General features: G+C 51.6%; 1 protein-coding gene across 1 annotated transcript; it reads left to right on the top strand.

Annotated features, from left to right (window-relative positions):
• Positions 1–266: 266 nt before the first annotated feature.
• FCRL6 (Fc receptor like 6) lies at positions 267–9,277 on the top strand. The gene is given in 11 exon segments (XM_089906670.1): positions 267–331; positions 408–700; positions 1,229–1,298; positions 1,300–1,474; positions 1,476–1,503; positions 1,626–1,673; positions 1,676–1,867; positions 2,266–2,391; positions 6,144–6,209; positions 6,816–6,888; positions 8,802–9,277. Coding segments are annotated over 11 exon segments (1,299 nt in total). The 3' UTR covers positions 8,965–9,277.
• The last annotated feature ends 3,483 nt before the right edge of the window (positions 9,278–12,760 follow it).

The raw sequence follows: 12,760 nt of genomic DNA, 5'->3' as shown, positions 1-12,760 counted from the left end.
TGCAGTATGAAAGGAGACAAGGAGGGGGACTTCCCTGGAGGTCCAGTGGTTAAGGCTCCGCGCTTCCACTGCAGGGGGCACGGGTTAGATCTCTGGTCACAGCCAAACAAAAAAAAAAAAAAGGAGACAAGGAGGGTAGGAGGGAAAGAGGGCAGAGAGAAGGCACAGGGAGAGGAGGGGAGGGGAGGGGGGAATAGAGGAGAAGGGCAGAGGAAGGAGAGAGGAAGGAGGGGTGCAGGAAAGCAGAAGCCCTGCCGTGGTCTGGCATGAAGGCCTGGGAGACAGTGACAGCTGTGAAGGAGCTGACCAGGAGCCTCCATCTCAGGGAGGGGTGCGGGGGAGGGCTGTGGGAGGCATTAGGCTGGGGGACAGAGGGAGAAAATGGACTGAGGGACCTGCAGCTCCAGGGTGACCCTGTTCCCGTGTCTCACAGCCTGGCTGAACCTCCAAGTGCAGCCAGGCCCCGTGTTTGAAGGGGATATCCTGACTCTGCGATGCTGGGGAAAGAGGAACGCAGCACTGTCCCAGGTGAAATTCTACAGGGACGGAAAATTCCTCCATCTCTCTAAGGACAACCAGACTCTGTCCACGGGAACAGCAACAGTGAACAGCAGTGGCCGGTACAGCTGCACTGGACAGGTGACATACATGCAATATGTGGGCAGATGAACCTCAAGGACTGTCATGTTTCAAGTCCAAGGTGAGTCACAACTTGGGGGACTGGGGGGAGCGGGAAGGGTGCTGCTCAGGGATCTGGTCTTACAGGTCAGCAGCGCTCTGGGCAGCGCCCCTCTCTCTGGCTTCCCCTGATGCTGGGCCAATCTGCAGGGTCCTGAGATGTCCAGGATGCTGTCCACATGCCCTGCCCCGCCATGGGGCATGTCTGGAGCCAGGGAAGGGGGGGGAGATGCCCTGTGGGGAAAGGGAAGAACCAGCCCTGATGCTCTCCCCTTGAGACCCTGAGCCAGACCATTCTCCTCTGGGCACTAGGTGACCTTTAAGGCCCTTCTGTCTCTGGCCTCCTGGGACCCCAGAGGGGCTCAGGACTGTGGGAGTCGGTTCAGAGCTGGTGTGTGGGATGAGAGGCCAGGTGCTGGGAGACAGTGACAGCACTTCCCACAGGCACAGGGCAGGGCCTGGGATGTGCCGAAGCTCAGACTTCACCTCAGACTCCAGGGGCCTCGCTGTCCAGGACTCCCCTCCTGAGCTGCGGGCTGCCTCATCCCAGAGCTGTTCCTGCCTCCTGTGCTGAGAGCCCACCCCTCTCGTGAGCTCCGTGGTGGGAGCCCGGAGCCCACTCCCCCGTGAGGGGAGCCAGAGGTCAGCCTGGCAGCTCCTCTTCTCCTTGCACAAGGAGGGCCACACCCTGCAGGACAGGAGCCTCCACCCAGAACTCTGCATCCCAGCAGCCGAGGAGGGAGACTCCGGGCTTTACTGGTGCAAGGCGGCCCTTGAGGGTGGCTGGGTCCAGAAACAAGAGTCCCCAGCTGGAGGTCAGGGTGAAGGGAGGACGGGGAGACCCTCCCCAGGGGCCTGGGCAGTGGGGCCCCCTGGGAATGTGGGGAGGGGTTCCTAAGGGAGGAGCCTGGGGGGTCCCGCTGACCCTTCCAAACTGTGTGCTTCCCCGGTTCCTGTGTCCCGTCCTCTGCTCACCTTGAGACCCACCAGCCGAGTTGTGGAGCTCCTCCCCTCCGATCCTCATTCTACCTCAATGGGGACACCCTGCGGAACCACGTGGCTCCCCATGGTGGAGCCGTCTCCTTCCTCTTCCCGGTGATGTCAGAACAGGATGCTGGGGACTACACCTGCGAGGCTGAGAACAATGTCTCCAAAGAGACAAGCAAGGCTGAGACACTCTCCGTGGATGGTAGGTCTTGTCCCCCAACTGGGCTATGAGCCCCAGCAAGCTGGCCAGGGTCAGGTCTCACTCCTCTGTGTTCCTCGCGCCATGCTGGGTACAGAGCAGGCACTGCATGACTGCCTGAGCATGGACCCCGCTTGGAGCATCTGTCCACTGAACCTGGCAGGGAAACAATGAAGTCCACAGAGAGTGAGGGGCACCGTGGAGGGAGGGCCACATGGTCTTCCATGGAATTGCCCATCCATGTTGACATCCTTTGATCCGTCCCTCGTTCCCACTGGCAAGGCTCCTTCAGGCCAGGTGGCTCCCACTAATGCCAACCACCCTGCCTCTCCTGTGCCAGTCTGGGGTGCATTTGTTAATTTCATCCTCAATGCTCATGGTCACCCCTACTCACCCCCCAGGTCCTCGCGTCTTATCTGCCCCCACTAGCAACAACTGGCTGGTTCCCTGGTTGCCTGCAAGCCTGCTTGGCATGATGGTCATCGCTGCTGCACTTCTAGGGTATTTCAGACCCCGGAGAAAAACCGGTCAGTAACTCTTTCTGGCTTTCTTGATTGCCGAATCCCTATGCCAGATACAGCCCAGCCATTGGAAAGCCAGAGGCTGACAGGACCAACTGCTTACTTCTGGGTATTGGGAGGAGGAGGGACTTTTCTTCACACGTCATACAAAGGGGCCCCAGGAGGGACACTTAACAGCTTCCAGAGCTCACACACACAGACACAGTGTCTCACACGCCCAATCACCCAGAGAGCGCACAGACACACTCCTGCCCACTGGGGCATGAATAAAGGCACAAACAGGATTGCTTACAAGCCAAACGAGGTGTAGATCGACGTCCTTCACATTTGGAAGACAGTCTGTGGCTGTGAATATACTGAACAAACCCAAGGCCTCCAGTTCTCTCGTTAAAGTCAGCAGAGCTCCGGTCTGCTTAGCGGAGGAGAAAGAAGACGTGAGAACTCCAGTGCACGTGCATGCTCACGCATACACACTTCTGTGCCCTGGGTGAGAGTCCATGGCTGTCAACTCATCAGGAAGGAAGTGTGGTGGAGAGCACTGGGGAATAGCCCGGTCCCAGCACTGCTATTTGCTAATTCAGTAACCTTGGGCCAGCTCCTTTCAAGTTTCACGAAATGTCTCCCTCTTGGGATGTTGTAAGGTCTGAGTTAGTGAGGTGACATCTGTCTCATACCTGATGTAGTAGCCTGGCACTGAGTGGGTGCTCAGTACATCCTCATTCTGTTCTGAGCACATCACCCCGGCAGGTTCCCAAACTGCCTTTGCTCCTGTTATCCATTCTGTAATTCCTCTGATCAGAGTCATAAAAAGTTTAGCTAAGGGTTTCCCTGGTGGCGCAGTGGTTGAGAGTCTGCCTGCCGATGCAGGGGACACGGGTTCGTGCCCCGGTCCGGGAAGACCCCACATGCCGCGAAGCGGCTGGGTCCGTGGGCCATGGCCGCTGAGCCTGTGCATCCGGAGCCTGTGCTCCGCAACGGGAGAGGCCACAGCAGTGAGAGGCCAAAAGTTTAGCTAAAATTCAGATGAGAGAAATTCTATAGGGAGAGAATTCTATAGGGAGAAATAAGTGAAAATAATCAGATAAATGGCGTTTCTAGGTCACCTATTGGTTTTGAAATTCCAGACTCTCCTCTTCTTCCTGTCATGGTCATGATAATTAAGCATGAATGTTGGCTTTCAAAGCAATCACCTTTGGCGGCTACAAGTTTATTCTAACCCTTGTTTGCCTGGGGCTATGTTGAAGGGAATGGCTCCCAGTGCCGAAGCTATCTGGTGCCAGTTTATTCCTAGGGTTTCAAATCCACCTACAGAAGTTCAAATCAACCTACTTCTTCCTCCCTGGGGGCAATATTTCTATTTTCCACTTGCCAAGGGCAAAAGTAATTGTTCTCATAGACCTCCAGCTAGATTTGCTTTTTCAAGTTTGCAGCTCCCTCAGTTAAGGAATTTGTGATGAGTTCTGAGAGCTAAGCCAGACTGTTCTTTGAGGAAGACCACCCAGTCCTGCAATCCAAGTAGTCTTCCCTGACCATCAGCCAGGATACCTGAAAGCATCTCTCCCCAGCCCTAGACCCACTACCTCACCAGGCACCCCAGTTAGGGCTTGAGCCAGGCTCCGACTTCCTCTCCCCTTTTTAATTTAGCAGCGTTTGTCCATCTAACTTCTCATCTCTCCTTTCCTTTAGTCTTGAGTCTAGATTTCATGAAGGCAGGCCAGAGTTGCTTTAAGGTATACCTGTGCAGTGGGAGAAAGATGGAGCCAGGCCCAGAGTTAGATGAGGAAGCAGCTGGAGTAGGGGACCATGAACTGAAGATCTGTGAATTCTACCATCTCTGCGCCTGTCATAAAGCCAGCCTGCTCTCAATAGCATGGGTGTTTCTGCCCACTCACCTCTGGGTCAGAGAGTTAAAGGCAAAGCAACAGAGTACAGCCATCTCCCTCCCAGGCCCAAACAAGATGGTGGAGGAACAGTCACTGGTGAAAGATCTTCAAGAGGAAGATGCCTTTCACAGGGAACAAAGGAGCGTCCCTCTTCATGTGGCGATTTTGCCTCCCCACCCATTCCCACTCCCCTACCCCACCCCTACTGCCAGTCTGGGAGCACCTGGGCTCCATTTTGTTAAGGAACCTGTCTCTCATGAAAATAAGACTCCTGGTGGTGGGCCTATCATCTCAGAAGCTCAGGGGCACACAACCTTCCTTAGAATGTCACTCAGAAAACCACCTTCAGGCCCAATTCCATAGCCATGCAAGAAACACAGTCCAACAGCTTTTTTCTTCATGCCCAGCTTTAGAAGACCCTTAACCATTTCCAGACAGCATATCCATTCCTCAACAAACACAAATGTGCCACCACTGAAGATATTCCACAGACTGTATCTCTGAAGGCAATGTTCAAAACATTTTGACCAATTATGGAATTACTAGGACAAGGATGTGGTCACACAGGAGGTCTACTTCGAAGTAGCAGTTACCTAAGTGTGCAAGTTCTGGTTGTTTGCTTAAAAGTGTTCATTTCATTTCCCACTGTCACACCTCCCATAAAACACAGTTCCATCAAATTCACAGAGCTCTTCATGAATGGAGACTCAGAAACACAGCCTTGACAAATGAGCATTAGAGGCCTCTCTGAGTCTCCACAAATGCCCTCCTGGTTTTACAGGAGGAGCCATGTCCAAAGGTGCTACCTGACAACTCTGATGCTTTCTTGCTGTTAGAGCTAATGAATATTTCTTGGACACCAGGCATGAACCAGGTGACCCAACATCCACCTGTGACCCAATTCCTATCCCAAGAGCTAATTTTTAAAGTTCTGGAAACGCCTGCTTTCACAGAGGCAGCGTGCTAGTGGAGAAAAAGTGTACACACTGGATTAAGATTCTGTCTCCACCACTTTCTGTGTGACCTCGAAGAAGTCACCTCTCCCAACCTCAGTCACCTCATCTAAAAAACGGAAATCACAGCATCAACCTTTGCAAGGTGGTTGTGAAGAACCTCAGACACCGAAGATTTAGGTAGGGGGGCTTTTGTGACATCCAGCTCTGTGCTTGCCCCTGGGTTAGGAGGTTTGCTATTAAGTAGACGCTGAGTTTGAATTCCCTGGCCCTGTTTCTGGCACGTGGTATGTTGTCAAAGTTATTAGCTTTTCCTCCTTCTGAAAAGCAGCGTGACTGGTGGGTCTGAGCCCTTTCGATACAAGGATGTGACCCATCCTTTCTGACCCTGCTTCCTCCCAGTTTGTGATTCCCATGGAGCCATCCTCCCCTCTGGGGTATTTTTCAAAGGAAACATCCCATAAAAGTTAACCGTGTCCAGGGCTTCCCTGGTGGCGCAGTGGTTGAGAGTCCACCTGCCGATGTAGGAGACGCGGGTTCGTGCCCTGGTCCGGGAAGATCCCACGTGCCGTAGGGCGGCTAGGCCCGTGAGCCATGGCTGCTGAGCCTGCGCGTCCAGAGCCTGTGCTCCGCAATGGGAGAGGCCACAACAGTGAGAGGCCCGCGTACCACAAAAAAAAAAAAAAAAAAGTTAACCGTGTCCAGACCTGTGAATTAACCCTCATTAACAAACCAGCCTCAGACCTCCAGCGACCTCTGCTGGCATTCTTTTTTTTTTTAGTTTAATTTTTTATACAATTTTTAAAGGTAATTTTATACAATTTTTAAAGGTAACTGACATTCTTTCTCTCAGCCTCTCTGTCCCCACTGTCGACTCTGCTCTCTAAGGGCGTTCAGTGAATTGTGCCTTTGCATCTCCTAGGGCCCCTTCCACCCCAGAATCTGCCCCCAGCCACAGGTGGAGAGGAACACCTACTGTATGTCAATGGTAAGGACTTGCAGTAGCACCAGTGTCTGTCCATAAAGGCAGAGAAAGGCCTCTTAAGGGGAGTCATGAGAAAGAAGGCCTCGTGAGCCCGAGTCTCAGGAATCAGAGTCATCTGGGGGAGGAAGCAGATGGCTTCTGGGGAGAGCTTAAGGGGCCAGTGCATGGAGCTGGTGGTGGGAGAGGGAAGCAGGAAGGGATCCCAGCCCCCAAGAGGGAGGTGTAGACCAAGGGTTAGCAAATTTGACCATGGGTCAAGTCTGGTCCACCAAGTATTTTTGTAAAGAGCATTGTGTATGTGTCATGTGTGGCTGCTATCACACTACAGAGCCAGGTATTTGCAAAACCTAAAATATTCACTACCTTTTTTACAGAAAAAGATTGCCAACCTCTAGTTTAAACAATGTCAGGGCTGGGGAAGCTGCTAGAATCTGCTGCAGGGGTCAGGCACCTCCTGCCAAGATGGATATCCCACATTAATAACTGCTTCCCACTGGCAGTTATCACCATAACAGCCCCTAATTAGCTTCCCTCCATAAGTGTTTCTGGGTCTTGAGGTGGGAGAGCAGGTGGGTCCTATTCAAGCTGCAGCTGTGTCTCTTCTTTCAGTTCATTGCCAGAATGAGAACGATGAAGGGGTTGTCTACTCTGTGGTACGTACGATCCCAAAGGAGAGTGAAAGGTGAGTGATCTCGGGTCAAACTTGACATCTTTGCTAATGTAAAGGGGAAGTTTGGGGCCTAGGGTGAGGTATCACTACCACCATCATCACCATGACAACTGTCATCACCCTGACCACCATCATCACCCTGACCACCAACATCACCCTGACCACGGCCACCTTCACCACCACCACCATCATCTCCTCCTTCACTACCACCATCACCACAAACAGTGCTATGTCCACCATAACCACCATCATCTACATCATCTCCACCACACCTCCACTGTTACCATCCCAACTAGGCAGGAATTTTTTTTTTTTGGCCCTTTTCTGAGCATTGTGGAGCAACAAAGGAAAAACAGAAAAAGAATGATACAGTTTGTCTTTGACCCTGAGTGTAAGTCTAAACAGGACAGTCTCAGCTCTAAGAGGGAGCCATAAAGACCATGAACCCTGGCCACAGATACCAGAGTCAAGATGGCAGGCACGGGGAAGGCTGGTCCACTCTCTAACAGACAAACAGGCAACGTGGAATCATGAGGGAAGTGTGGGAGTCAGTCAGAATTGAGTTCAGAACTTGATTCTATGTACTCAGTGTGTGCCTGTGGGCAAGTTATTTAAGCTCTCCGAGCCTAATCTATAAAGTGTAGATAAAGCCTACTTTGTAAGATTATTATAGGAATAGAACCTGGGTTCTAGAATCCATAAAGATTGTCTGGTATGCAATAGGTGTTCAAAAATAGGGAGCTTGTTTTATGTCTCACCTGTGCTGAGATTTCAATTCCTGGTCTGTAAAATGGATCTGAGTCAGTCTCGGGACTCTGCTCCCACCCATAAAGGGCACTAGGGAAAGTGGACAGCCAAGAAGTCTCTTGGACTCAGGGCACTTCTCCCAGGACCTGACCGGTTGCTGGCCAGGGCATTGCCAAGCAGATGGGAAAGCACACGTGGGTCCAGTTCCTTCCTGAGAAGAGTCACAATGAGGACTTAAACATAAGAAAGGAAAAAAGAAGCCAACCTCAGACTCTGTGGTTTTCATTAGCAAAATAAGGAAAATAAGAAAATGTGATCCTTTTAATCCTAGCAGGCAACAAGGGTGAAGGCATGATTCGGGGCAGGGGTGGGGTCTGGGACAGTCTGCTTGCAGCTCGAGCTCTGAACAGGCTTTCCCTGTTGGGTGGGTGCAGGGATCTGAAACCCAGAGTAAGGAGAGCCGTTATGTTCCAAGATACATAGAAGGGGGGATAGTGGATCTTTTATCAGTGGGAGAATGCTTCACGTTCACAAAGATTCAATATTTGCCTACGGTTCCACTTCTTATGGAAGTGACTGTGGAGGGTTATTCACTTCGCTGAGCCTCAGTTTTCTCTTCCCACTGTGGGAAGGCATCAATACCCCCTACTTGGCAAGACTGATGTGAGATTGGATGTACAGAATTATAGTTCTGTTAGCTGCATACTAGATAGATCAGCTATATAATTTTCACAGCTAAATGGTTGCCTGGTGCAGAGTGGCTGTCTAATGGAGGAATTATTCTAGAAGTATCTTGGGCACCTTCTTATCTCTTGCTTCACACCGTAATCCTGCAAGGCAGTCACTGTCAACACCACCACCCTTTCCTGGTTGAAGCAGCTGAGACTCAGAGGCCAAGTGACTGGCCTCCGGTCACACAGCTGGGGTCTCCTGATTCCCAGGCCCACCTGATTTCAGCTTGAGGGTGAGAAGCCCTGAGAAGTAAAAGGGGGAGCAGCCCCCCACCCTGGCCTGCCCGTGCTCTCTGGAGGAAGGTGCCACGAGGAGGCGGGAAGGGGACACCCCGTGAACCCAGTGCCCTAACCTTACTGCTGCTCTTCCCCACAGCCAGGCCTGCCCAGTCAGCCCGGCGGGAAACGGTGAGATGGGACCCCTGCTCTTTGCTCATTCTCTGTGTGACGTCTACTTCCTCACCCTGACCTGACTCTCCCACAGGACATTTCTGTCATCTACACTGAGGTGAGACGCCCTCAGCTCAGTGAGGTTCCAGCCAAGGGGCTGAAGAGAAGAAGCAGGACCCAGCAAGATCCCGTTGGTGACTGCGAGGGGGTCCTCTGCTAGTGATGGCATCTCCTTCCCCCAAGACACACAGCCATCCGCAGCCCCCAGCGCTCCCCAGGAGACCAGCGGACCCCAGCCTCTTCTGTGGTCCTCCAGTTCCCCAGCCCAGCAGCCAGAACCCCCGTTTGTGGAGCACATCAGAAAACTCTGTTACCCCTTACATGTTTAAAAAGATACATGGTTGTAGCATCTATTTGCTAATAAAGGTGTATCAATTTGTTCCATATTGTTCATCAGTGGCAATCATTTGGGCTGCCTGATAATTTGGTCTGGTTTATTCAAGGAGAATGGACTCCCTGTGGACCTGACTGGTGATGAGGGAGATGAGAGGGCGAGGAAGGGGTAGAGTTGCCGGGGCAGGGGGTGGGAAGGGAGGGGAGTCCCAGTCCAGCCCACAGCCAGAGTGCTCAGTGAAGGATTTATGTTTGCTCCTGTGAGGCCCTGGCCCCAGCTTGCAGGCCTCTGCACCGGAATCACGGAGAGTGAGGTCCGAGTTAGCAACTCTGGTACACTCCTCCCCTAGCAAGAAGTCTGCTTGTTCAGAGCACTCTTGGCCCCTCAGAGCTGCAAACATCTTGCATTTCCCCTTGAGCTTATTAGAAATGCAGATGCCCAGATCTGCATTTTAATAAGATCTCCAGGCGATTTGCAAGTACATGAAAGGGTTTTTTTTAATCATCTTTATTGGAGTATAATTGCTTTACAATGTTGTTAGTTTCTGCTGTATAACAAAGTGAATCAGCCATATGTATACATATATCCCCATATCCCCTCCCTCGTGCATCTCTCTCCCAACCTCCCTATCCCACCCCTCTAGGTGGTCACAAACCACCTAGCTGATCTCCGTGTGCTATGTGGCTGCTTCCCACTAGCTATCTATTACATGGAAGTTCTAAAAGCCTGGTCTACCTCCAAAATCCAAAAGTCATGCAAGTTAATCAGTCCACTTGCCTTCGGGAGCTTAATTGCCTGTGGTTCTGCTCTGGGTAAAGACAGTGGATAAGGCAACCCATGCTAGCCTTTTTTCTCACTTGTCTTCTACTCCGTTTTCTCCCTTCCCTCCTCCCAACCCAACCCTTCGTCTTCCTCATCCTCCTGTCTCTGTCATCACCAGTCAAAATCCACAGTCAGAATACACCAGGGTCCCCTCCCCTTTGCCTCCTTGGTTCTGCCAGGATGACTGAGAGGCACACACCGTCTAGAAGCACAGGGTCTTCACTGATCAATCAGGAAGCACCCCCGACGCTAAGCCCTCGCCACGCTCTCTGTAAATGAGTCGCCCCCTTCTAAAAAGTGAAAACATCTCCAGTCGCCCCCACAGGCCACCTGCTTCCTGAGCTTTCATACCTCCCTCCTCCCTGCCCGACACCCGAGACACTCAACGCCTGGTCCATGGACTGTCTGTGAATTGGATTTACCAGTCCAGGCAAGATAATAGAACAATCGCAAGCAAAAATTTAGGAACTTTTATAGCAATCTGACAGAGTAATTTTATGTTTGTTTAAATATAATTATAAAAATTAGGGCTCACATTTGGTACCTCTCTTTTAATTTTTATTTTTGGTAATGTGTTTTTATTATAATTTACAAAGTATAGCTCCACAGTGGATTGGAAATAAAAAAGAAAAACAGGTCCTTCAACACAGGAAGGTGAGAAGTCCTATCTTACACACACACACACACACACACACACTCACACACCACTGGCCTGGTCTCTCAGACACTTTGCTCTCTCCTCAGACCCTTAATTTATAAAAGAATGAGCTGGGATTTTCCAAAATGAACAATTACTAAGAAAATTAAAGGAAAAGAGAATCCCCAAAAGAACATAGAGAAAACAGAGTTTTCAGAGGAAACCCATACCCTTCAGCCCAGACTCTCTCTGGTTTGCCTGATATCAGCACACCCAGCCCCAAATCCCATCTCCAGTCCTCAGAGCAGCCAGCTACTTCTGTTCCTAGAGGATGCTGTGGGCAGGAGAGGAAGGGCCACCGCCAAGGGAGGATGGGACCCTCACAGTTCTCCAGGGCCAGACCCTGCAGACACAGAAAAAGGATGCCACATTGCCCAGCCTGCCACTGTGCTGCTCCCCACAGGAATGCACACAAGCTACCTCCACACTTGATCAAGGCTCTGAGCTATGAAACCTTATTTTTCTCTCCAAGCCAGAGCTAAATGCAGACACATATCCAGCAGAGGTGAGTTGGCTGTGCCTCATCTAGAGACCTGTGATTTGTGGGGTCATATCACTTACAGAGTAAGAAGAAAAGAAAGAACTTCTTAGCTGGGATGGGGATGGAGAGGTAGCCTGGAGCTGCCCCCTTAAGGTAGAGAGTAAGAGGACAGCCAGCAGCCTCAAGGCTGCCCTCTGGTGGCCCTCTTGGGTAGTCGGGGACCTGAGCACCAGCCTGCGCTGTGGTCGGATCCGTTCATCGGACAGCTTCTTTGTAAGATATCATTAGACACCCCATCTTTGTCTTGTATGTGGCTACACCATTTAGATACAAACAATAAAAATGGAGCATGGCCTTTTCCTGAACCAGGCAGGTTGCACATACTGGAATTTCTTTCAGTCCCAGGTTTGTTATTTTTAATTTGGCTAGGAAATAGACCTCCTACCTTTTTATTTAAATAAGCATCCACTAAACAGCTCTGTGTCCTTCATCTTTGAATCAACTGTGATGACGGTAAGCACAGACAAGGTGCACAGCACGGGAAAGACCCAGGCTTTCCCATATCATATCTCCGTCTACACGGCCGGAAGAAGCGGCACCCAGCAGACCTGGAGCATCACTAAGGCTGCTCACTCAGCACGCACCACTCTCTGTGAGTGAAGAGCCTATGTTGTACTCGTTTCCGGAATTCTCTCCCATGTGCCGTACAGATGAATCGTGACTGTTCCTTTCATGGTCAGGAGCGCGATCACTGTCATCACCTTCGTGTGTTCCTGATCTCGCGGGGCTTACACACGCTAGGTGTTCAATAAACGTTTGCTCGGTACATTCGTGTGCACAAGATGGGAATCCAACAAATGCTGGGTAAGTGAGTGAATGAAGAAATGAGTTTCCAGCCTCCGGCTCTCTACCTCAACACAACACAGTTGTGGCTTTGTTTCTTTTTTGTGCAGCCTTCCTTTGACTCTCTGGGAAGGTATGACTTTGCCTCAAAAGCAGACCCTACCAAAGCCTCAGATGCCTCCCACCCAGTCTCCCACGAGCTATCTCATAGGCTCCTTCTTTTTCCCCCCTCCTCAGTTTTCCCCCTTGCAACTGTGAGCACCATGCCCCTGGTCCATCGAAGGTTCCATTCCCTCTAACTACTCCCAGCAGGGCCAAGATGAGGGTGAGGCAAGAGAAGTGCCCCGGGCACAAATACTGAAGAGGGAGTTATCTTCGGGGCTGTGCATGCATGAGAGTTGCCTCTGGGACAGGTAAAGTACTTCCATTTCACACATGCATGCACTGCCTCAAACCCAGTCTCCATCCACATGGCAGCGCCACTGCCCAAGCGGGCTGCCAAGGGAGGGGCGCACATGGGCTCCCCTGCCCAGGGCAGCCTTTGGGGCTGGCATGGTGTCGGCTAGCAGATGGTGCAGGCAGCTGGTCCACTCTATGGGAACCGCGCCGGTGAAGGTAGACACAAAGACAGGGCTCAGGTGGGGCCCTACCTGCTCCCTCAGCCCCATCCTGCACAGTCCCCTGGAAGTGGCACCCAGAGGCCCACCCACCCTCCAGCAACACTCCGCCCTCTTCCCTCACCCCTGCCTTCCAAAAGCCCGCTGAAGGCCCCTCCTTCC

Source organism: Delphinapterus leucas, chromosome 1, assembly GCF_059928025.1.
Source record: "Delphinapterus leucas isolate spDelLeu-1000000601 "Yukka" chromosome 1, BTC_Dleu_Yukka2, whole genome shotgun sequence".
Taxonomy (NCBI): domain Eukaryota; kingdom Metazoa; phylum Chordata; class Mammalia; order Artiodactyla; family Monodontidae; genus Delphinapterus; species Delphinapterus leucas.
The sequence above is the reverse complement of the archived record's forward strand: the minus strand, read 5'-3'. Positions and strand labels throughout refer to the sequence as shown.